This window comes from Oryx dammah, unplaced genomic scaffold (assembly GCF_014754425.2).
Source record: "Oryx dammah isolate SB20612 unplaced genomic scaffold, SCBI_Odam_1.1 HiC_scaffold_25, whole genome shotgun sequence".
In the NCBI taxonomy this organism is placed as follows: domain Eukaryota; kingdom Metazoa; phylum Chordata; class Mammalia; order Artiodactyla; family Bovidae; genus Oryx; species Oryx dammah.
This window is the reverse complement of record NW_024070209.1, coordinates 91,737,842-91,763,326: the sequence shown is the minus strand read 5'-3', so window position 1 is coordinate 91,763,326 and position 25,485 is coordinate 91,737,842. Positions and strand designations below refer to the sequence as shown.

Sequence of the window (25,485 nt, the reverse complement as noted above, 5' to 3'; positions counted from 1 at the left end):
CTTCTCCCACAGCCAGGGCACAGGAAAAGCCAGAGGACCAGCCAGGCCTGCTAAGACCACCCCAGGGCAGAGGCTGGGCCGGCCATGGCCCTATGCAGGTCCAAACTCTGCCCTTAGCTCACCTAGACCTCCCCAGCTCCAACACCCTCCAGCCATTCAGCTCCTGGCCTCCAAGGGTTAAGCCATCACCTCTCCCTGCCTCCCACTAAAAAAGACCCTCCCTCCCGCAGGTCAGTGAGGCATGGTAGGACCACCACACGTCTCCCCTCAGGGCACACACCCTGGAACCCATTTCCACAAGCACCTGCAGTAAGAGAAGCTGAGGCCCCTAAGTGTGGACCCAGGAGTTCAGAGATGAGCTGGACCGGCCCTACCCAGAGGGCATCACAGGCTGACTGACAGAGACCACCCTCCAGCCCCAGCACTGCATCTCCCCTGGCAACTGTCCTCTTGCAGGCGCGGCATGGGAGTTGGAGCTGGAAATGGGATCTCAGCTCTTGTGGAGCCCACAGCCACACCAAGAGACCCAGTCAGGCTCCCCCTAAGTGCTCCCCCTTGCCCAACAGGAGGCAAGCACCAGGCAGGGCTCCGGTCGGTAGCTGGAGCAGAGCCAATGCCCTCAGGCAGGACTTCTGAAGGCTCCCAGGTGAATGGACCAGAGAGAAGCTGAGAGACAGGCTTAAAACCGATTGGAACCCACCCAAACCTCCCCAGGACCCACTCGAGAACTAAGGCCAATGGCATGCACAGCTGTGGTGCCCCTGCACCTCCAGTGCCCTCTCTGGGAGGCAGCACTGCGTACACGCAGACACACACACACACTGCCACGCCACTCCCCTCGAGGCGCTGACAGCCTTCTTACCATGACGAGCCCCCCAGGTCCTGCTCGACTGGCCCAACCTCCTTTCCCCTCCCAGAGACGACCAGTGCTGTGGGTGGAGCTGCCGTCCACTGAGCTGAGATTCCACCCTGGGCCTCCCTCCTGGAACGCGGCTCCATACCTCAGTGAAATGCCCTGCCTCAGACGCCAGGGAAATCACCCAGCCTCCGACGGGCCGGGACTCAGGCCCCCAGACCAGCTGTCTGGGGCTGAAGACCCAGCCCATCGACCAAGATCGGGCTGCTTTCTGGCCCAGCCCGGAAACTCCTGCCAGGTAAGATGCTGGGAGTGGAGGGGGTGGAGCACAGATCCAGGAAGTACGGGGAGGAGCTGGTAGGCTGGGGCCGCCTCCTGCCTGGGGCACCTGAACCAGCCAGCTGGGGAAAGGCAAGGGAGACTCGTTCTATGGACTGGCCCTGCCCAGGGAGACCCGGGTGGAGTGGGGGGAGTGTTCTGGCTCTACAGCCCCAGGAGACCTGGCACACCTAGGGCAGACCCCAAAGCAGCCAGAGCCTCCTGGAGCCTGTGGCTGCAGACCCCTTCTCCTCCTTCCCCACCATCCTGCTCCACGAACATGCCCCGGCTGGCCCGGGCCTCACTGGGAAGGTTCCTGATGGCACGGAGGTGCTGTGGGCAGCTCACAGCTGAGGCATCCTGGGCCAGCCCTGACCCTCCCCACCTCCCAGGGAGTCTCTCAGTGGCAGGACCTGGAGCCCCCACCCAGCCCCTGCAGCCCAAGCTGACCAGGAGGAGGAGGGGTGGGGGCGGGGTCCTGGGAGGCCCAGTGGCCACTCCTAGATCTCCCAGGTGCTTCTGGGACAGAAGTCAAGGGCTGGGCTCTGACCACTGCCCCATAATGGGGAGGCCCAGTGGGCCTGTGCTCTCTGACTCTCATGCAGATGCTTAGTCTTTCCTCTTACCTGAAGCCTACCTGCCCCCGAGCTCCCCATAAGGCTCGTGGGGGAAAGGGGCACCTATCCGTCAGGCTCTGGCATGCAGCTCTGGGCCCCGAAGGGAGCCAGTCTGCTGTGCCCCTGCAGGGTGGGACCTCCTGGCAGAAGGAGTCTGTCCATGGAAGTGACTGATAAGATGACTGACTGGGGCTCAGGGAGGGGAAAAGGTCACGTGGACACTTCCTGGACCCAGGAGGCCCACCTCACAGCCTAAGAACCACCTCTTCCAGGAAGCCGGCCAGCTCTGTTCCAGGCCCACAGCACAGCACCCCTAACATTCCACTCAAGGACTCCAGCCCCATCCATCACCACGGCAGGTTTCAACCCAGCCCACCTCTGCTCTGGCCAGCATTGTTGAGCACTTCCTTTCTCACCTCCAGCCCCTGCCTTGTCCCAGGTGGGCCTGAAGCCCATCCCGGGAGGGAGGGAGGGCACAGGCCATCAAAGGCTGCCAGACTCCACAGGGGCAGCGAGTGGGCACAGTGTCCCTTCCCAGGAAGCTTGGTAAGGTGATGAGACGGTGCCTGCTCCTGCCCTGCTCATGGGCGCCCACCTCCTCTAGGTCAGGGCACTCGGCTGATGACATTCCATGGCGCACAATTCTGCCAGGAACACTCACCTGACCATTTCACAGAAAGGTAAGATGGGCTCGGGGAGCGGCAGTCCCTGCATCTGCCCAGGGCTCCTGCGGGCAGGGGGACTGGTTGGTCTGGGAGCCCTGCCCATGGCTGTCCCGTGTGGTATGGGGGCCTGGGCTCAGAGACTATCGTATGCAAGGCCCACACCTGGGTCAGGCCCTTCCTCGCTGCCCTGAGGCTGGGGTGGGAGAGAAGGTGGCCCAGCACGCCCACGGCATGGCCTCCCCCAGGGACCTCTCATGGGCTCTGGGGACCAGAGTCTCGGTCCTTGGTGAGATGGCACGGAAGAGGGCAAAGGCCTTCGCAGGGGGCTCTGCCTGTGCAGGTTACTCCCACAGCCCAGGTTTGGGTTACTTCTCACCCAACCCTGCCAGGGACGCCACATGACCACAGCGTGTCAGAAAGGCTACAGAACCGGGTCTCACCACCGGGCTGTGGGCTCTGCGTGCCTGGCCCTCCTCACCGGCCTGGCCTGCCCTGGGCTGTGCCCGCAGGCGACACCACACACAGCGCTTGGCTGAATCCTCACAGACTGAGGGGTGGACACTGACCTGACCCCGGAGCGGCCTCCCCCGATAAAGCAGGTGACCTGCCCACGGTCTCAGCTCCCTCCTGGTGTCACTTCGCACCCCAGCAACCCCTACCCCCAGGGACCCTTTTCCTTATCTGAAACAGAAACGACTCTTTGTCTCAAATGGAAATAAATGGTAACAAGCACAGAGGATGGTTTGCAGGGAGAGGCACTCTCCAGGCGTTGGAGTCATGAACAGAGGGTTTCCCATCAAGGCCATATAAGCTCAGCTGCAGCCCTGCTGGCCAGGGTCCACCTCACCCTGGGCTCCTCTTCCCTGGGAGTCACAGTTCTCTCAGGCAGGCCTCCTTGGCACCCAGCAAAACCTTCAACACCCAGCAAAAGCACCTCTTCTTCCAGGCAGCCTTCCCAGACTCCCTGGGCAGAGATGGACCCCGAAACCTGACATTTATCATGCTGTGCTGGAAGGCCCGTGGCAGAGCAGACCCTCGCCAGGCAGGAGGCTCCTCATGGGGAGGGCAGCATCTGGAGCAGGGCTAAGATTCAGGGCCCCGGAGTTCCAGGACCAAGGCCCCGAGGTCAGCTGAGTCATGGGGAGGGAAGGAGGGCGGCTGGGACGGAGGAGAATCTGCTCTCAGCCCTGAGACGCTGGTGAGCAGAAGCGGCAAAGCGACCCAAGCGCTGGTCAGGGGGGCAGCTGCACCCCGAGATCGTCCCAGACCCAGCTGATCTCTGGACCCTCGGCAGCCCCCAGCCCCTGGAGGTCCCCATGTCCCCCTTTCCCCACCTGGGCCAGCTGCTCAGGAGGTCTTTACCTGTACTCTCCATGCATGGAACCCTCACAATTCCCCGGAAGGAAGAATCGGGGGAGGCCACGATTCTCAGGCCACGGGCAGGAGAGGCAAGGCCACAGGGGAGGAAGACTGCCCTGCCCTGCCCTGCCTCTGAGAGGTGTGTTGGTTCAGGCCCAGGGGCAGTTGAGGGGGATGGCACCCTCGCACCGGCTGGGCCCCTCTGCCCTGCCCCTGCAGTCTCATAGTGCTTCAGCCTGGGGTTGAGCCCTCCCTGAGACTCTACCCCCACACCACACCCCCAGCAAGTGACCCAGGCTCTCCTCTGCAGCAGGTCCCAGGCCAGCCGGAACGCCCACCCTCCGGCAGCCTCTGTCTGAGCTGTCTCCTGAATGCGTCCCACCTCCCCTCCAGTCTCTCTCACCCGACGACGGCCTTCTTTCTCGGCCTTCTAAGCCCAGTCTGAACGTGGCCATTATCACACCGTCCCCGGTCTCCCTGGACAGATGAGCGCTCACATCCAGGCCAGGTGGCTGAACACCACTCCGCACACTTTCCCACCTGACTCCTTACCCGATTCTCATGAGAACCCGTCAGGACCGAGGGACTGCACCTCAGAAGGGCCAGGCAGCTCGCCCAGGATGGCACAGGTGGCAAGTGGCTGAGGGGGACCCGAGCCCCACCCGGCAGCCTCTGAGCCTAATGGCATCCGCTCGAGGCTCCATCTCCCCACTGGCAGCCTTCTGGGGCCTTCTGGGGCCACAGTCAGCTGACCTGCTCACCGTGATCCCTCACTCCAGGTCAGGGAGGAAGAAACCAGGGGGCTGGCCGGGGTCGGACAGCCTGTGCCCAGGGCCCGGGGAGACATGGGCTTGCCCCAGGCGCGGGCGGAGCCGGGGCTGCAGATATGGCCGGGCCCCAACAGCAGTCCATTGTGAGGGCGGGCAGCGGGAACAAGGGGACATTGTCCTGGCTCCAGGGCCTCGGCCTTATCTGATAGCCTTCCAGCCAACCCACGAGCTGTTTTTCAACTCCATCCTTTCTTCTCTGAAAAGGTTAGTGACACATAAGTTTAGCAAATTCCCTATTATTTCAAGGAGGGAGGAGACTTGAAAATAAAACGTGTGATAATTAAAAAGCCCTATGAGACCACACGGGGAGGACGTTTCCAGCTGTGGGCGGGGTGAGCGGAGCGTGGGACTGGATGGCCTGGAAAGCCAGAGGCTCAGAATCACCTTCCAAATCTCAAAGGGGCAGAGGGAGCTGCCGTGCATGCCTCCAGCGGGCGGGGCCGGGACCAGGATGGGCTGATTCCAGCTAGACACACTGTCCCTGGGATGGGTGGGCCAGCCTGGTTTGGATTTAGAGGGGAGGGCACGCTGTCTCTGGAGGCATTTGAGGAGCTGGAAGCTTTACATATGCCAAGGAGGGGCTGCCTGCGCTGCTGGGGACTGTTGGCATAACAAACCGGCAGCGGAGTAAGCCCCAAGGGTAAACATACAGCCACACACCTGCAGCTGGCAACAGGCAGGAGCCTAGTGTCAAGGGTGCCGGGTACAGGAGCACATCCAGTCTCCATTCCCTGTGAAACATACAACCCCGAGTACTTTTAACATGTTGTCCAGGCCTCAGTGTCCCCGACTCTTAAGTGGGGAGAGCTGACATACCTTCCTCCCAGGGCTGCTGTGAGGTCAACTGAGACAAGGCTGGGGAGCCGGGGTCAATGCCAGTGGCCACAGCGGTTACTCAGGCCGGCCCCTGCTCTATTCAATGCTTCATGCCAGGCAGCCTTGTAAGGAGCAAGGGCGCAGCTGTGAATAGGCCGATTAAGGGTTACCTGTGTTGTATCAAGGCTGACGTTTCTAGGGTAGCTGACGCTTCTGATGTCTGAGGTGGCAAGGTGGGGGGTTTGTGGGCAATTCTCTGTTCCTTTCCCCTGACCACTCAAACCTCCTACCTTCGCCAGGCCTGTTTCCCCCACCCACAAACAAACTGCACCTACCCAAATGCTCTGGGATGCTTTCAAAAACAAACACCCCCCTACCCCAATAAAAACTCTTAACTTCCTAAAGTGAAAGGCTGAAAGAGGGTGTCTGGAGGGAGCAGGAGACCCCACGGAGGGGCCACGTAAACCCCTCTGCCTGGGACTCTGAGCACAGACTCCCCCAACCTCTCACTCTCCTGCCTGTGTGGTCTTGGGTCACTGCCCACAGCCAGGCCTGGAAAGGGCAGACACCCCGGACAAGGTTGGTCTCTACGGAGGAGGCACCCACTGCAAGGCTGGCAGGACCCGTGGACTCTAGAATCAGGTCAGAACATGCCAACCATGCTCCCGCCTGTCACAGGCAGGCAGGTCCAGGGAGCTGAGCCCACAGGGAAGGAGCGGGTCCTGGGCACAGTCAGGGTGAGGGCACTGACCTCCTGGGAGTCAAGCAGCAGGACACAAATAGGGCAGCCCCCCCCACCCCGTCCGCGCTACACACACACCCAGGACACCCAGCAGGGTCATCTCTTCCCCAGGCCCGGCCTGCCCTGTTGGCCTGGGAACCGCTGGGGTCCCAGGGGCAGGGAGAAGAATGCAGCTGTCTGGTGGTCCCCAGGGCCTTGGGGAGACAGAGCCTGTCCTTAAAAGGCAGGGAGGTTGGCTGCCTTTGGCTGCCTGGCCTGGGAAGGTTTCCTGGGATGACAGCGCCTGGAGGCATGGCCCCTTTCAGCCAGGGTTCTCACCATCCAAAGCCAAGGGGCAGATGCCAGCTGTCACTGGAGCTGGTGTGACCCCGTCCCCGCGCACACTGAGCTGGGAGCTCCCTGGGCTGGGAGGTGCCCGGTCTTTGGCCTCACTCCACCCTGGAAGCCTATGCCTCCCTGACACTGCAGGGCTGAGCTGGAGGAGGAGGGTCCATGCCCGTGACCGAGACAGAAGGCCAGGATGGCTCATCATAGGCCACGGCTCCATGAAGCCCAAAGCCTGGCTCCCGTGGTGCCCTGTGTACACGGAATGAGTGATGCCACAGCAGCCTGCACTCAACAGACACAAAGTGCCTACCATGTGCCCGACTCTGTTACAGGTATTCTTCCCAAGGTACACACACCATCGGATGGCCTTCTCCCAACCGCTCTGCATGAAAGGAGGGATCACCCCAGCACGAAGGGGGTAAAGAACTCAACTAGACCTAATGAGCCCTGGCTCATGGGGCAGCCCTCCTTGGACACAGCCTGTCAATCTACAGGACTGGACGCAGCAGGCTTCAGGACACCAGAGGAAACTGAGGCTGGGAGAGGAGGGGCTTAGCCGGGGGCGCAGCGTCAGGAAGTGAAAGATGGGAGCCCAGTGGCCCAATTGGCCTCTGCTGGGACAGTCTGGTACCCACCCCACACCAGGCCAGGCCAGGGCAGGCCTGGAGGTCGGGGATCCAGTCAGCCTTGCACCCTGGCAGGGGCCCGGCCTTCTCATTGGGAGGGGAGGGGAACCTGGCCGGTGCATCCTGGGCTCCTTCCTCTTCCTCTCCGCCTTTGATCTGCCTGGATCAGCAGGGCCCTGAACAAGTTCTGACCTCTCTCCAGGCTGCTGCTTCTTCACTTCAGAGACTATGACCAAACCCCCAACATGTCAACTCCCCATTAACGTAAGGGGCCACATGCTAACCACATCCACTCCTCCTCCCGCCACCTGCAAGCCGGTCAGCGATACCTCCTTCCTGTTGGTCACCTGACCCACAACGGTTTGGGGTGAGACCACCAACATGAGTGGTGTTGATGGCAGGGACCCCCCCAAGCAGGAGGGGCGCCCCTCAGCATCTTGCCCTTCCCCCATGCCCCCTTTCTAATTCTGCAGCATAATGGACTTTTCAGAGAACATTCAGGAACACATTTACCTCCCCACATCCCCACGTCATTTTGAGGAGGGGTGGTTGGGCAGGAAGGGCAAGGGGCACACCGAGAGAGAAGAAACAAACCACTTTCCATCTATTCTCCCAAGTTATCCTGCAGCCTGAATAATTTCGGGTTTTTAATCAATAGCTGTCAGACTTGTCAAATTACTTTGGGGACCGCAAAGCAGTTTTTAAACATTCATAAACCTCAGTAGAACAGTGAAGTGCCCTGAATTTTAAGAGAAGAGCATCTGAGGAACACTCATTGAACAGGATAGGATTTGGGCAGGTGGAAAGTGAGCTGAGGGCTGGGTGCTCTTCCTGCTTCTGAGTAGGGACAGCTCCCTACCTCACCCCACCCCAGGTCCCCAGGAGAAACTGTCCAGCCACTCAGCAAGACTAAGCAGAGTGACCCCCCCAACCCCAAGGTCCCCCGCGGAAAGCACCCCCACGTGGGAGCATGGCACCAGCCCCATCTGGTGCACCCCTGCCCTTGCCAGGCCCAAAATACCAGGCTGCTGCCCGTCCAGGGCTGGACAGCAAGCCCCTCCACTTGGAGGGCCCTGATGGAGGGACAGTGCTGTCCCTTCCTGTGAGCCCAGGTGGCACCCCACTCCTCCTTGCACGTGTGAACACGCCCCTGCATGCCCTTGGCCCCATGGATCGCACTGCGGATCATGTAGGGTGCGACTAGCTTACGACTGGCTCCCCCACCCCCACCAGGACCATAAATACCTCCAACAGCTGCCTCGGGCCCTGGGGACTCATGACCCAAGTGGAAAAGGATGATGAAATGAAAAAGAAGCGTGAACTGAAGAACCAAGGACTTCCACTCCCCAAGGAAACAACTTCCTCTCTGGCTCATTTAATTCCTCCCAGCTTTCCACTTCCAGGAAGCCCTCCTAGGCTCAGTGAACCCCTCTGAAGAACGTCATCATCTCCCCTCTCCCCTCCTCCACCTGAGACACAAGTGCCATGCCAGGTGGCCTTCTGGTGTGTTCACATTACGGTGACAAGGTGACCTGTCCTTCCCCCATGCCTGGGTACTAAGCTTCCTGCCTCAACCAAAGACGGATCACTTGTCAACACAGCCAAGCCCCTGGCATCGTGTGGCTGATGTCTGGTATAATGTGGTTCCTTAAGAACACACACATATACACTCCTCTGCCTTCAGTCAAATTCATTAACCTGCATGCCTCAGTTTTCTCATCTGTAAAGTGGAGGCAACACCACCTTTGGTGCTATGGGTGTAACCTGACATGCAGGAGCCCTGTTTTCCCAGGCTTTCTGCCCCTTCCTGCCCTCCAGCACTTCAGCTTTAAGTAGGCACCTCCCAGTTCCTATTTAAGGAGTGACGGGCATCATAGGTTCTGGTGCTGCTGCTAAGTCGCTTCAGTTGCGTCCAACTCTGTGTGAACCCATAGACGGCAGCCCACCAGGCTCCCCTGTCCCTGGGATTCTCCAGGCAAGAACACTGGAGTGGGTTGCCATTTCCTTCTCCAGTGCATGAAAATGGAAAGTGAAAGTGAAGTCGCTCAGTCGTGTCCAACTCTTTGAGACCCCACGGACTGCAGCCCACCAGGCTCCTCCGTCCACGGGATTTTCTAGGCAAGAGTACTGGAGTGGGGTGCCACTGCCTTCTCTGTAGGTTCTGGCAGCAGTGTCCGTTTTCTGTCCTGTCACCGCTCAGGACAGGGTCTCTGTGGCTTCAGGGAGACAAGGAGCAAAGACACGAAGAAGAAGGGGCCCCAGGCCAAGGGAGCGTAGCCCTCAGGTGGGCCTCGGCTTTCTCACCTGACAAATGGGCTGCCCCCACCTCCCCCAGGAGCCTGCTGGAGGTCTGTTATGCTAACACCCCCACCCTGGTTTGAGCTAACCCGGCGCCCCAGTATACAGTTACTGGGCACCTCTCCAGTATGCCAGCACTGAGCCTGGGGCGCCTAGGGAGCCTGGTTCCCCATCCTCCCAAAGCCTGGCATCTGGGAGTCCCAGCGGGGCCTCAGAGCTCCGATTCCCAGGCTGAAACTCGCAGGAGACAGCTGGGGTGGGTGGCTGCCAACAAGCCACCGGCTCCCAGGTCGCAGGCACAGGCACAGACTCATGGCAAGCCCAGGGCCCGGCTGCCAAGTTCCTCCTGCTCCTAGTGACCTCGGCAATTGCAAGCCATCCATGGCTCTCTAGCACCCTGCCTCACCCATGACACCCTGCACACCTCGAAGTGCCCTGGCACCCTGTTTAAAGGACTCCACGTTGCTGCCGCTTAGGGGGTCCAGCCACCCAACCTCAGTTAAGAAAACACACCCTGAAGCCTTGAGGGGCTTCCCAAGGCCAGAGAGGGTGCCAGGCTCCAAGAGCCCACCGTCTTCTCCCACCCCACACTGCTGACTCTAGGATAAGCTAGCCCTGCCTGCCATTTGCCACTGGCCCACGGGATTCCGACCAGTAAGGCTGTGCACTGTAAATACAGCCTCCGAGGCACATCCCAACTCAGGCATCCTGGGTTCGCACCTCCACCTAGAACACACGCAGGAGGCCAGTGAGCCTTACCCGTCGATGCCTGGCTCAAAGACCACCACCTCCCTGCCGCCCGCCCATCCCAGCTGAACTGACTCCTCCCCCCAGGGCTTCCCCTCTACACTCTGCCCCCATGGAAGCAGAGGCTCAGGGAAGTCCAGGAGCTTGCCCAAGGTCACAGTTCACAGGCACTGGGGCAAGGGCTAGAGGCCTGGCATCCGGGCTCCAACTCCAAACTCTTTCCACTGCCTGTCAATGCCTTTGAGGCTTTCACCAAAGCTATAGAAACTGTGTGATCAGACACACCAACTCTCAGGTAACTTAGAAAAGTTGTGAGTCACCAGACCTCCACTGAGAGCCGCCTGCATCAGCTCCTGTGTCACCTGTCGAGAAAACAGTGAGGCGGCCACTAGCTGGTAGGGGTCGGCAGCTCCCCAGCCGTGGCACTGAAGGTGGGCAGGGCTTAGGACCACGGAGACTTGTGAGAAGCCAGGCACAGGGCTGGCTTCACCTGCAGAGCACAAGCTCGCTCTCCTCCACAGGGCAGTACCAGACAAGCCAAAAACCCTGATTTCTCCCAAGAAGGGTAACTTCCTGGGCACACACTGCTGCACCCCAGGCTCCTGACCACTGTCGGAAACATTTAAGCTGGAGCAAAACACACCCCAAACTCAACCCCACAGCAGCCTCCGGATCAGGGACCAGACAGAGGCAGGGAGACCGAGAGAGAGAGAGACTCCGGCTGGGGGCCGGGGCTGGGGGAGAGCTGACACGGCCCCTGAACCCCAGCGCAGCCCCACCCAGTGCAGCTCTGGACTCAGTGATTCCGAGCAAAGGCTGGGCTCCTCATTTCCCGGTTCTCGGAGCAGCCACAGCGGCCCCTGGGCCTGCTCACGGAAAGGGGCAACTGACACTGGATTTCCTCTCTTTTAAAAACTAAAAACAGCAACACCACTCCTCCGTTTCTCGCTTTTTTGGCGGGCCATCCTAATTGCTTCCACATTCTGGGCCGGCGGGAGATGCCTGCAGCGGGGCAGAGACACCATCGCTGGGGAACAGCCGAAGTCCTCCCGAGGCCAGACACCCTCTCTGCCGGCCGGGCCGCTCCCACACGCCTCGGTTAGTTGCTCCCTGGGCCCGAGAGGCCGCTCAGGGGCCAAGGCTGGCGGCCATCCCCCTGCCCTCTTCCCCGGCCTCCCTCATCCCGACCCCCGCTAGGGCCATCAGGTCACTTACCATCCCTCAGTGCGGCCACTGGGCTCAGGAAACCAAGGGGCCGGGCCAGGCACCCCTGCTGCCCGCTGTCCCCCACCGGGCCCAGCCAGTCCAACCCCGCTCTGGTCCTAGACATACCGCTCCAGCCCTGTCCGCTGGGACTGAACATGGCTAGTTAAACAAAGGCTAAGTTCCAACTCTCTGTAATGTGCTTTTAAAGGGCCAGTGTCCCACTTGGGGTTGCTGAGGACTTAAAGGCATAGCTCCCTTTTTCTGTACAGGACACAACACAGCAAAAATCCCCAAATCCCTCAAAAGTCAGGATCAGATGAGAAGTCTCAGGAAGCTTTTAGACAAAATGCCCAATAGTAAAAATCCAAATTCATCTGTTGTTGTTCACTTGCTAAGTTGTGTCCGACTCTTTGCGACCCCATGGAATGCAGCAGGCCAGGCTTTCCTGTCTTTCACTATCTGCCAGAGTTTGCTCAAATTCACGTTCATTGAGCCGGTGATGCTATCTATCCATCTCATCCTTTGCCGCCCTCTTCTTTGGCCTTCAACCTTTCCCAGCATCAGAGTCTTTTCCAATGAGCCAGCTCTTCCCATCAAGTGGCTGAAGTATTGGAGCTTCAGCATCAGTCCTTCAATGAATATTGAGGGTTGATTTCCTTTAGGATTGACTGGTTTGAGCTCCCTGCTGTCCAAGGGACTCTCAAAAATATTCTCCACCACGACAGTTCAAAAGCATCAATTATTTGGTGTTCAGCATTCTTTATGGTCCTATTTTCACATCTGTACACGACTACTGGGAAAACCATAGCTTTGACTAGATGGTCCTTTGTCGGCAAAGTGACGTCTCTGCTTTTTAATACGCTGTTTAGGTTTGTCATAGCTCTCCTTCCAAGGAGCAAGCATCTTTTAATCTCATGGCTGCAATCACCATCCACAGTGATTTTTGGAGCCCAACAAAATAAAACCTGTCAGTGCTTCTAGTTTTCCCCTTCTATTTGCCATGAAGTGATAGAACCGGATGCCATGATCTTAGTTTTTTAAATGCTGAGTTTTAAACAAGCTGTTTCACCCTTCTCTTTCACCCTTGTCAAGAGGCTCTTTAGTGCCCCTTCATTAATTCTGCCATTAGGGCGGTATCTACCATCTGCACACCTAAGGTTGTTGATATTTCTCCCAGCAATCTTGATTCCAGCTTGTGACTCATCCAATCCAGCATTCTGCATGATGTACTCTGCATGTAAGTTAAATAAACAAGATGACAATATATAGCCTTGACATACTCCTTTCCCAATTTGGAACCAGTCTGTTGTTCCATGTCCAGTTCTAACTGCTGCTTCTTGACCCACAGACAGGCTTCTCAGGAGACAGATAAGGTAGTCTGGTATTCCCTTCTCTTTAAGAATTTTCCACAGTTTGTTGTGATCCACACATTCAAAGGCTTTAGCATAGTCAAAGAAGCAGATGTTTCTCTAGAACTCCCTCACTTTCTCTATGATCCAATTAATGTTGGCAACTTGATCTCTGCTTCTTTTGCCTTTTCTGAACCCATTTTGTACATCTGGAAGTTCTCAGTTCATGTATTGCTGAAGACTAGCTTGAAGGATTTTGAGTATAGCCTTACTAGCATGCAAAATGAGCGCAGCTGTCCAATAGTTCGAACATTCTTTTGCACTGCCCCTTCTTTGGGACTGGAATGAAAAGTGACCTTTTCCAGTCCTCTGGTCACTGCTGAGTCTTCCAAATTTGCTGACATATTGAGTACAGCACTTTAGCAGCAGCATCTTTTAGGATTTGAAATATTTCAGCTGGTATTCCATCACCTTCTCTAACTTTGTTTGCAGTGATGCTTCCGAAGGACCACTTGAGGCTCTAGGTGAGAACATACCATCATGGTTTTCTGGGTCAACTTTTTTATATAGTTCTTCTGTGTATTCTTGCCACATCTTGTTAATCTCTTCTGCCTCTGTTAGGTCCTTACCATTTCTGTCCTCCAGTACGCCTATCCTTATGTGAAGTGTTTCTTTGATATCTCCAATTTTCTTGATGAGATCTCTAGTCTTTCCCATTCTATTGTTTTCCTCTACTTTTTTGCACTGTTCATTGAAGAAGGCTTTCTTATCTCTCCTTGCTATTCTCTAGAACTCTGCATTCAGTTGAGCGTATCTTTCCCTTTCTCTCTCGTTTCTTCTCTTCCTTCTTCACCTATTTGTAAAGCCTCCTCAGACAACCACTTTGCCTTCTTGCCCTTCTTTTTCTGTGGGATGGCGACATCTCAAGAATGAGAGTGGGAAAGACATATTTTTCAACCCTCACAATGGGCCAGCACAACACTCCTTCCCAGCAGCATCTCATGACTCCTCCTCACAACTGTGCCAGGCAGGTAGCACATGGATGCATCTTTCAGAGGAGGAAGTCATGCTGCGCGAGGGTTCCCGACTCACTCAGGACGGCGCAGTCCGCAGCTAGGGCCCAACCACATGAGGTCAGCCAGGGCCAGGAGTCTTCTCCCACCTGCCCTCTGGAGGCTGCACCTGTTCTGCCTCCACTAGCGTCTTTCATCGCACGTGCCCCAACACTGGGCTTTCAGTCTAGGCCTCAGAACCCTATGAGCTCAGTTATGTTCTTTCCCCCTTCTCACAGATGAGAAGACTAGAGACCACGAGCACAGCAAAGGCAGGGAGAGGGAGGAGAGAAGAAGAAGGTCTCGAGCCCTGCACACAGGCCCTGAGAGCCAGGCTCTCACTCCTTCCCAACCTGGCTCTATAGTCACAGGAGGGACTGAAGGTGTGGGGGCTCTCTGGGACCCCCTAGGCTCCAAGAGTGGGCATGGCCTGTGAGCTGCTAAAATAGGAGCGGGTAGAGGAGAAGAATGGAGAAGAAAAATGGCAACCCACTCCAGGATTCTTGCCTGGGAAATCCCATGGACAGAGGAGCCCGCTGGGCTATACAGCCCATGGGGATGCAAGGAGTCAGACATGACTGAGCACGCACACACACACACAGAGCAGAGGAAAGGAGAGACTTGATTGCCTGGGCCTCTGTACCTGGTCTAGCAAGCCCTCCAAGAAAAGTGGGCCACTTCGGACACCAGGAGTAGGTGGGCAGCTCAGAGGTGCTGTACAGCCATCCTATCACAAAGGCCAAGGCCAGGCACAGTCCTCAGGCCTAACTCTGCAGGGGCCAGGTCAGTCAAGGATTTACCACCCTTGGTCTGTTTCTATGGAGCCTGGCAGTCAAGTAAGTCTGAAGCTGTGTAGCCTAGTGCTTAGGAACATGGGCTCTAAAGTCAAGACTGTTCAAATCTGGACTGTGCCACTTGCAATCTTGTGTTCTTGGACAAGTCAGGTCACCTCTCTGGGCCTGCTTCCCCCTCTGCAATAACATCAACAGCGCTCAGCCCCCAGGGCTTGCCGTGAGGATTCAATAAGCTACAGAACAAAGCTGACTTCCAGGGAGCACTTGATAAAGGCCAGCCTGTTTAGCTAGGCTGAAGGACACTGCCCCAGGATATGCTGGGAGACACAAAGTGGTCACTTTCTGAGTAGCGACTCTGGGCAAGAGTCACATCTTTCTCTGGGCCTCAGTTGATTTCTGTAAAGATGGGGTCCACCCAGGACCCTCAGTGACTCCCAGGCAAGACCACCCTCTAACATGTCCCAGCTGCCCACACTCCTCTAGAAGCACCCAGGTCATGAAACGCTGGGCTGCAGTTGGAATTCTTTGCGACCTGAAAATAGGCCCTGCCTCTGCCCGGCCCCACCCAACCCCCAGGCTAACTGGGATCTGTTGGGAGGGAGAGAATGCAAAGGCTCAAGGCCATGTGACATGTCAGGAGGCAGCAAAAGGCATCACCTCTCCAGGCAGAGCCCACCTGGCCAGCTCTGTCTCCCCACTATGAGGGGTGAACCCTCGCCTCCTTAGCAGTCTCCCAGAGGATGTGCTGCTGCTGAGCTGCCTTTCTATCGAGGAGCTCAGCAGCCAGCATTGGCAGGCAGATTCTCTACCACTGAGCTGCCTGGGAATCCTCTTCTATCTTTCTAGAACCTAAAGCAACTGGTGTGTGTACTTCTTGGGGAGCAGGGGAAGGAGAACAGGGGGGGGACCAGAAGAATCAGGGATCAGGAGGCAGGAGGCATGCCCGACAGCCCCGGCAGAGCATACGACCACTTCTGAGGGGGCAGGGAGGGACCTGGGTGCCTTAAACTCACACCATCATCTCCTTGTCCATAGGGTTCATCTGTCAGTAGGAGGTGGAAGTGATTTGGAAGTCTGCAGGGCTGGGTAGTGATTCTGGTTGTGTTACTCAGCAACTGTGGGACTTTAGGAAAATTCTTTACTTTCTTGAGCCTCAGTTTCTTCATGTATAAAATGAGGAAACACGCTATCCTTGGAAGAGAAAAGATATAAAAACAGTGGCTAGCCAAATGCAGAGAAAGCATTTACCAAAACAACTTGGGAGCCCAAAGACTCAAATATCTGAGTGTCATTCATTCAACAGACACTCAGAACCCACCTGGAGACTGTTAGCTCTTGGGCTGTCCCCAGCTCTACACTTTCCCCCCAGTGAGCCAAACACATTCTAACTCCCCCCCCCACCCCACCACTCCTGCCTCATGTCTAAGTGTTGCAGAGAGATCAACGTCTGGGTCACCAAAATATTCTGAAATAGACCTCCAACTTCTCTGGAGGCCAAACCCACCAAAGAAGCGTCCAGAGTGAAGCCATCAGTGCAGACCAAGTCCAGCTCAGCTCTGGGAAAGGTCGAGGGCCTTGCAAGGAAAACCAGGCTCACGATGCTCTCCCTTAGGCGCCTGGACTCAAAGAGCAATCAGGTGGGGAGAGGGGAAGAAGGGCAGGTGACACTCCAGGGTGGGACGCGAGCCCTCCAAGGAGAGAGCCAGAGCTCAGAGAGCCGCTGGACGCCACTTAGGGGGCCCAGTGTAGCTCTCCCCCAGTCTGAACCTCTAGGGACCCCGCTCAGAGGCTCCTGGGGGAGGCCCACGGCCGGTAGAGCGAGGCGCGGACGGAGGGGTGGGAGCCCCGCCCTCCCCGGCTCCCTGGACCGGCCCACTCGCCTCACCCTCCTCAGGCCCTGCTGCCTCCTCTTCAATTCACTTCCTTTCTATTCAGCACACACATGGCCCAACCCCCTTCTCTTGATGGCCCCACAGGTGACCAGAGCAGACTGCCGTTCCAGTCCCCTCCTTCCTCCACAGGGCAGCTGGCTCCCTCCCTGAAACCCAGGCCACCACACTCTCCTACCGACCCCCTCCCTCCCAGGCTGCCACCCTCCTCTCTCCGCACACCTTTCCTCCTGGTGTTGGAGTTTCTCAGATGCTGAGGTGGGAGCACTCTTCCTTCGGTGAAACCCTCTCCTTCGTGGAGCTCATCCACTCCTCAGCTTTAGACACCTCCAGTGCTCAAGACTCCAAAGCTTCTCTCCCAGCCTTCCCCTCCCCTGCGCTCCAGACACATATATCTAAATGCTGCCCTGAGAGCCCTTGGCCACCTCACAGAACTTCAAATCTGAAATATCCGAAGTGGAGCTTTGTCTCAGGGCTTCACCCAGGAGTCTCAGCAGCCAGGCACCCTCCCTCTCCCTGGCCTTCAGAACCTAATCCATCAGCACGTCTTGCCACTGCTGTTCTCTGGTGTTGAGTTGCTCAGGCGTGTCCGACTCTTTTGAGACCCCAGGACTGTATAGCCCGCCAGGCTTCTCTAATACTGGAGTGGGTTGCCATTTCCTTCTCCAGGGGACCTTCCCAGTCTGCAGATTGAACCCGAGTCTCCTGCGATTTCTTTACCACTGAGCCACTCAGTTCAGTTCAGTCACTCAGTCGTGTCCAACTCTTTGCGATCCCATGGACTGCAGCACGCCTGGTGTCCCTGTCTGTTACCATCTCCCGGAGCTTGCTCAAAGTCATGTCCATTGAGTTGGTGATGCCACCCAACCATCTAGACCTTGCTGCCTTTTCCTCCTGCCTTCAATCTTTCCCAGCATCAGGGTCTTTTCTAAAGAGTCAGTTCTTTGCATCAGGTGGCCAAAGTATTGGAGTTCCATCATGTATCATAGAGTTTCTAAGTATTTCAGTTTCATCATGAGTCCTTCCAATGAATATTCAGGATTGATTTCCTTTAGGAGTGACTGGCTGGATCTCCTTGCAGTCCAAGGGACTCTGAAGAGTCTTCTCCAATACCATGGTTCAAAAGCATCAACTCTTTGGCGCTCAGTTTTCTTTATAGTCCAACTCTCACATCCATACATGACTGGAAAAACCATAGCTTTGACTAGACAGACCTTTGTTGGCAAAGTAATGTCTCTACTTTTTAATATGTGGTCTAGGTTGGTTATAGCTTTTCTTCCAAGGAGCAAGTGTCTTTTAATTTCATGGCTGCAGTCACCATCTGCAGTGATTTTGGAGCCCAAGAAGCCATTAAGGAAGCCAAAATCCTGTCACTACCACCTCTAAAATCTCTCACACCTGTCCAAGCCTCTTTATCAGTCTGACCCCAAACCCCTACCTGGGAGTCAGGGGGAGCCGTTTAGAAACGCAAACCCTATTATTTAACTTTCGGGCTAAAAACCCTCCAATTACTCCAGACAGCAATTTGAATAACTCCAAACGACTCAACGGACATGAGTCTGGGTCAACTCTGGGAGCTGGCGATGGACAGGGAGGCCTGGCGTGCTGCAGTCCGTGGGGTCGCGGAGTCGGACATGACTGAGCAACTGAACTGAACGATCTGACTAAACTCCTCCCCAGGACGATAAGTTGGCCGAGTGTGACCTGCCTTTCCTCTGACCTCATCTGGCAACCCCCATCAGCCTCTAGAAGCAGAGGCTTTCCCGCCTCAGGGACTTTGTCCTCTCTAACGCCCAGGCAGGAGCTCCAGTTCCACCCCCTTCTCCTAAAGGCAGGCTGGATCGTCCTAGCTACAACAGGTACTGGCCCCCTCCCCACCCACCTCCACCCCCGCTCCTCCCCACAGAAACCCTTGGCTGTTTCCTTCATTATCATATTGGTCGTTCAGCCAGCAAATATTTATTAAGTGCAAACGAACAACAACAATGTGCCAGGCACTATTTTAGGTGCTGAACAAAGCAGACAAAAACCCTGACTTACATCACCCAGTCTGGGATTACTTGTTTCTCCAGTCCTTTATGATGCTCTGTCTCTCCTGACAGAAGGGAAGCTCTGCTGTATTTCTAAATCCTATGGAAGGGTCCGGCAAGGTCTAAAAACTCAGTAAGTATGTAAGAAACCAATTTGTAAAAACAAAGAAAAAAAGAACACCAAACCCAGAAAGGCATAAGAAGTCGGGAGCCACGCCTCTGCTACCTTGAAGCAAGTGCTGCTCACTGCCCGGGGGTCTCAGGTGCACAGGAAAGCTTCCGGTAATGCCCCAGCCTTTCTGGGGGACAGGACAGACTAGAGGCACAGTGGTAGCCTATTAACTGCTTGAGAAAACGGATGACGGTGGGCTTTCCCAATGGCTCAGCGGTAAAGAATCTGCCTGCAAGGGTTCAATCCCTGGGTGGGGAAGATGCCCTGGAGAAGGAAATGGCAACCCACTCCAGTATTCTCAGCTGGGAAAATCCCATGGACAGAGGAGCCCAGCGGGCTACAGGCCATGGGGTCGCAAAGAGTTGAACGCGACTGAGCGACTGAACAAAGCAGACCCACTCGATCGGGAAGGCTCCAGGAGAGGTGAGATTTGAAAGAGGCCCACCCTACCCACCACGGAATCTAGGCAGGAGGAGGGAAACACTCCCGTGCTTTAGGGCCCTGATGTTCTTTGCGCTAGTAGAAAAAAGGGAAAAACACCTTGCTCCAAAAAACTCTTTACTTTTTATTAGTGTCTGGATCAATAAAAGTTTTAGGAGTAAAGCTTCTCTCCTGCAATACTAACCGCCACAGAGACAGCCTAGGATTATTAAATCTGTCTCCAACAGGCAGTGCCTGGGAGCCCCAGGCTAGGAAAAGAGAAGCCCAAGGGCTGTCACTGGCTCTGAAACTTGGGGTCAAAGCCCCTCCTCACCGCCCACCTTCCAACCCCACAGATTCCCTGTGCCTAGATCTCTTTCCCCACAGCTTTGCCCGTCTGCTTCCACCTCTTGGTCAGTGGGTGTCTCACCATCCTCTTCCCTCGCACTTAAAGGTCCCAGGAGGACACGGCCTGGCTCCCAGGAGGCAGGAGCCAGTCCCCACCTTCGCTCTTCCTTCCAAGCCCAAGGGAGTCTCCCATTCATTCTACCCGGGTCAGTGTGGAAACCAGGCTGCGCAGGAAGGACTGTGGGACATCAACCAGGCCCTGGTCGGAGGGTGGGTGAGGTCCCAGGGCTGGACCTCCTTGGGGAAACAGCCCTCACACCCTCCAGCCCCCACCCACAGCTATCCAGCCGGCCTACCCACAGGACAGGAAGTTTCCTGCACCCCCTTCCCAGGGCAGAGCCATGCACAGACCTTGGCAGTGGGATAGGCCTCTGGGCTGAACAGGGTCTCGGTACCAGGAGCCCGGGAGCCACATCTGGCTTTCGAGGATGGGGGGGTCTCCACAGAGAAGCCCGGCCCATGATCTTGCCGAGGCTGTCACAGAGGAGTCCGAAGCCACAGAGGCTCATTCTTGTGGCCGGCATGCACCGAGTTGCCTCTCTTGGCCAGACCTGGGGACCTCTCAGCCAAGGCCAGCATCTAACAGGAGTTGACCAGGTGGGCTTTCCCTTCCCACAAAGCACACGTTGACTCTTGTCTTCCAAGCTGAAACTTCAAAAATGACTTAAGAAAAACACAGCGGTGACATCTAGAGATTTCCGGGTCCTCCAGGGAACAAGTGGAAAATTACAGCCTTCCATACAGGTAACCACATGGCACAACCTCCAGGTCCAAGAAGTCCGGAATGATATGCACTTCCAGCCAGGAGCACGTCGCCCTCCCAAGGAACTTGGGCACAGTGTAGATCCCGGGACCTAGCCCTGGGTCCTCCGGGAGACTGGAGAAGGCCCGCGGAGGAGTCTCCGGCTCCGCCCCCAAGGGGCCACACCCTGCCCCAGTCCCGCCTCCGGGCCTTTGCGCTTGCCGTTCCCTCCGCGTGGCCCTGGCTCTAGGCCAGGCTCACAGATCAAACGTTGCGCACCTTACCAGAGGCTGTTCTAACCAAAGGAGCAACTTCCACCCCCGACCCCCAGATTATCACTCAGCTTCCGGATGACAATGATCTGAAACGCTCTTGCTTAGGCCCCCTCCTCCTCCCCCAGGGAGAATGTCCCGACCTGTTCACCTGGTAGGTCCGACACCCCTCCGGCCATGCCTTGCACAAAGCAGGCACTAACAGGTGTCCTGAACGAACACTAGCTTCCTTCTGGCTAGTCTGAGACAGGCCGGTCAAAGCTGTGTGTGAGAGCGGCTGTGGAGGGGGGGGGGGGGCTTGACGAAAAGACGGGGGTGCACCCAAACCACCTCCCCCACCCCAAGCTCCCAGAGGGTGCAGGCTGCGAACCACGCCCCTCGCGCTCCAGGCCGGAAGCGGCCGGCCCCGCCCCCAGCCCGTCCACCCGGAGCCTCCAGCCCTGCCCTCCCAGGCCGGCCACAGGGGACATTCCGCGGCCAGCTGCCACCAGCTGCAACCGCTTTCGATCCCAACCCGCCGCAGCGCTCCGGACGCGGGCAGGACGAGGCCGGGCCGGAACTCGTCGGGCTCTCCACCCTTTCTCTCTCCAGGGCCAATACCTTCCCTAACCCCGCACTTCCAAGGGGGTTGTCTACCACGGTCACCCAGTGAAACCAGACACCCGACTCCGTGCCCCAACTTGGAACTAGATAGCTAGACAGGTCCCCTCACTGGGGGCAATTGTTCTCCTCTGTCCTGGGCTGGGCCAGCAGGAGGTTAGTGCCCGGTAGAAGGGAGAGGAGCCTGGTGGGCTGCAGTCCATGGGGTCGTGAAGAGACTTCACTTTCACGCATTGGAGAAGGAAATGGCAACCTACTCCAGTGTTCTTGCCTGGAGAATCCCAGGGACGGGGGAGGCTGGTGGGCTGCCATCTATGGGGTCGCACAGAGTTGGACACGCCTGAAGCGAGTTAGCAGCAGCAGAAGAGAGAGGGAGTGAGCTACCCAAGTCTGTGAGTGCCACAAGACGGACCCAGGAGCCCAAATGGTGCCCCACCCACTGGCCTAGGATTCACCCTTGAGTCACACTGATACCACCCTCACTGAACTGAAAATCCCTCTGGGAAAGGTACACTCAGCCAGTCCGACCTTTTTGCCTGGGGTCACCCCCTTTTCCATCCTACTGCAAAGTCACAGCAATGTTTTCCAGGTATTGAGCCTCCACCACACACAGGGAATCACACCTACTTCCCTTACAGCCACCATCTGGAAGGGCTAATCAGCCTAGAGTGGCTCCTGTATACTCTGGTGCAATGGGATCATGAAATCCACCCCCCACCCCCAGGTAAATACGGATGAACGAGCGGGTGGGAGAGTACCTGGGGTCGGTCCTGCCTGCTTCACAGCCTCGACTCCAGAGGCTTGCAAGCTCCAGTTCAGTCCACGTAGTTTCAGCCTGCTCCAGACCCTCAGCAACAACTGAGCTCCTAGTAAGTGCCAGACTGTCAGGCACCTATTGTGTGCAGGTAGGACACCTGTAGGACTCGTCATGAGGTCTGTCTACCTGTAGCCCCACAGCAACACCCATCATGGGAAATAACTCCCTACATCCCCTGGGGTGTCCTTGCTTGGGCTCAGCTCTGTTCTGAGCACAGGTAATCCAACAAGACCTGCCCGCTCCATCTGCTCACACCCCCAAAGCCCAGAGAACTCCTAGCAAGTGCCCTTATTGGTGAGTCCCTTCCTTCTGAGGTGAGGCTTCCCCTCCCAGCTTCATCTGGGTCTGTGGACAGCAAGGAGATCAAACCAGTCAATCCTAAAGGAAATCAACCCTGAATATTCATTTGAAGGACTGATGCTGAAGCTCCAATACTTTGACCACCTGATGCGAAGAGCGGACTCACTGGAAAGACCCTGATGCTGGGGAAGGCTGAGGCAGAAGAAGACAGCGACAGAGGATAAGATGGTTGGATGGTATCACTGACTCAACGGACTTGAGTTTGAGCAAACTCCAGGAGAAAGTGAAGGGCAGGGAAGCCCGGCGTGCTGTGGTCCACGAGGTCGCAAAGAGTCGGACACAACTGAGCAACTGAACTGAATAAAATTTCAAAACAAGGGAGAGGTGAGGCTGTAGTCAGTTACCAAGGGAGGACCTAGGGCAGAAGAAGCCCTTTCCCTCCTAGAGCATGCAAGGCACCTGAGATGGAGGGGGCGGAGCCTATCTCTGAGCACTCTTCCAGGGTGCAGGCCCCAAGCAGGCCTCTCACTTGAGATCAATAATAGCATTAATCAGGTGAGGAGGACACTGTAACCACCTTACAAATGAAGAAATCAAGTCCAGAGAAGCTGAATCACTTGCATGAGATGGGTGAGCCACAATCTGAAAGTAGGTGTGCCTCACCCCAGACAGTCATTTGCACCTATTTGCTGGTCCCCTCTTAACTCCCTAATACCCCCTCCTCCTGGAAGCCTTCCCAGATTTTCCCCAAGCAGAAAGCCGTCCCCATTGGTGGATCCACACAGTTCTAATGTCTTTTTTATAATAAAACAGGCCCCTGTGACAGGGCTTTCCCTCTGCATGATAGCTGTCAGGGAGAAGGTCACAAGCTGAAGAGAAATAAGCTTCTGAGGGTCAGAAGATGTACTTGCCAGTTATTTGACCTTGAACAAGGTGCTACCTCCAAATCCTTCGAGCCTCAGCTCAGGGGACTGCATAACCTCTTGCAAGATCCCTTCAGAGCCATCTTGAATAATATGTAAAATGGAGTGAGAACACGGGGAACATCCTTGGAATTTCAGAGACTGCCTGATCCAGTTACTCCTGGTTTCAGTACCCTCAGTGGCCAGGCCTCCTGAATTATTAGGCCCCCATCTACCCACTGCACACTCCTCCCCCGCACACCCACCCACTCCAGCCATGGGTGGTCTTCTCTCTCCCTGCATCCTGCAACCCTCCCCTTTCTCATAGCCACGCCTCTGCTCCCCCTGATCTCCCCTCCTGCCCCAATTTCCAATTCTCATGCACCTTTCAAGGCCCAGCTTCACTGCCCCACCGCCTTCCCAGTGTGCCCAGGCCCAGGAACTGCTCTCTCTTCCCGAATCCCCAGTCCTCCTCCCTTTCTCCTGGGTCCTGCTGTCTGTCCCGACAGACCCTCTCTGGGGTCTTTTCATCTCTGGTTCTTGAAGTCCTGCTGCTGCTGCTAAGTCGCTTCAGTCGTGTCCAACTCTGCGCGACCCCATAGACAGCAGCCCACCAGCCTCCCCCGTCCCTGGGATTCTCCAGGCAAGAACACTGGAGTGGGTTGCCATTTCCTTCTCCAATGCATGAAAGTGAAGAGTGAAAGGGAAGTCGCTCAGTCGTGTCTGACTCTTAGCGACCCCATGGACTGCAGCCTACCAGGCTCCTCCACCCATGGGATTTTCCAGGCAAGAGTGCTGGAATGGGGTGCCATTGCCTTCTCCATCTTCAAGTCCTAGGACTCCATAAATGTGTGATGGACGTCTTCTTCCAAAAGGTCAGAGCCTAGATGTCGCATTATCTTTCAGACCTGAAGGTGTCTCACCAGCTGGGCCAGGCTCTCTGCGGGACTCTGGAACCCGCCTTCCTCAAGGAGGTTCCCATTTTCTGGGGTGCAAGGGAGGTGGCCCCAAGGCTGTCAAGGAACACTTCCAGGCACACTGCCTGTACATCCCCTTGGGGACAGTGATGCTCAGACCCAGGGAAGGAGGACCTCTCTTGTGACCATGGCGCCTCTCCTTTCTAGAGCCGGTGTAGAGGACAGAAGCCCTCTGTGGCATGCCCAGAACTGGCCCCTCCAGAGACGGGCACTGCTGTAACCCACTGCTTCCCCCACCCCCGCCGAGTCTGCAGGGCAAAAGCAGACCGGACCAGAGAGGGATGCCCCGCGGAGGAGAGTCAGCCCCGGGCCCTGGCTCTTCATGGACAAGGGCTTCTCAAGAGACCACTGCTGCACTGAGCAGACGGTGAGAAAACAAACTTGGTATCAGACTCAGGGCCAGTTCTGAGTAGCAGCTTCAGTGTGTCCCAGCTGTTCATTTATGTGAGCACATCTATACTTGCGTGGTTTTATCATCACCAACAAACAGTAAGTGTGTCCTGGCGCCTCCTCTGTGCCAGGCCCAGCGCTAGGTATTTTACATACATTACCTTCTTACACTTCCAAAGAGCCATCAGCTGTGGGTAGCCACAGAGATGTTTTACTAAGATGAAGCTGAAGCACAGAGAGGGTGGAAAAGCTGCTCAAGGTCACACAGCTAGTTACTGGTCGCAGCTATGATTACAGGCCCCTCAACAGTCTGGCCCCAGCCTGTCTTCCTGACCTGAGCTGCCAGCGCTCACCCTTCCAGAGCCTTTGTTCTCCGTCCCCACCCCTCAATTTCCCCAAGCCCACTGTTGCGTGACCTGAGAGAGAGAGGTTAATGTATATTGTCAGCCTGCAGCCAACCAGCTCCCTCCCCCGCTCCACCTGCTCAGACCCCTCCCCTGCTCCCATGAGGACTCCTGCCCTCTGGCTACCCCCTCCCCACCACCAGCCTGGCTGCCTCCACCCCATCTGCCAGGCCCCCAACCAGTGTCTGGTGGTAATGACTTCAGCTGGCAGAGAATCCTGGAACCTTCCCCCCCCCGCCCACAGTGATGTTGACACATGTTCACGCAAAACACGGTAATGTTTCCATCTAAGCATTTAGGGGGAGTCAATTCCTACCCCTGTGATGCCTTCGTGCAAAAGTACAGGAGTGCTCCAGTACTTTGGCCACCTCATGCGAAGAGTTGACTCATTGGAAAAGACTCTGATGCTGGGAGGGATTGGGGGCAGGAAGAGAAGGGGACGACCGAGGAGGAGATGGGTGGATGGCATCATGGACTCGATGGACTGAGTCTGAGTGAACTCCGGCAGATGGTGATGGACAGGGAGGCCTGGCGTGCTGCGATTCATGGGGTTGCAAAGA

The 25,485-nt window shown here is 56.6% G+C and overlaps 1 protein-coding gene across 4 annotated transcripts in view; it reads right to left on the bottom strand.

Annotated features, from left to right (window-relative positions):
- Positions 1-11,829, bottom strand: part of LOC120851940 (disabled homolog 2-interacting protein) — a 40,923-nt gene extending 29,094 nt beyond the window's left edge. For 2 of the 4 annotated variants that reach the window (XM_040225032.1, XM_040225033.1), the window contains exon 1: positions 863-1,401. In XM_040225032.1, coding sequence (XP_040080966.1) covers positions 863-999 — 137 coding nt within the window. In that variant the 5' untranslated portion in view covers positions 1,000-1,401. Of the gene's footprint in view, positions 1-862; positions 1,405-11,416 lie in introns of those variants that run through there. The other 2 variants (XM_040225035.1, XM_040225034.1) reach the window with 2 other exon arrangements.
- Positions 11,830-25,485: the final 13,656 nt, after the last annotated feature.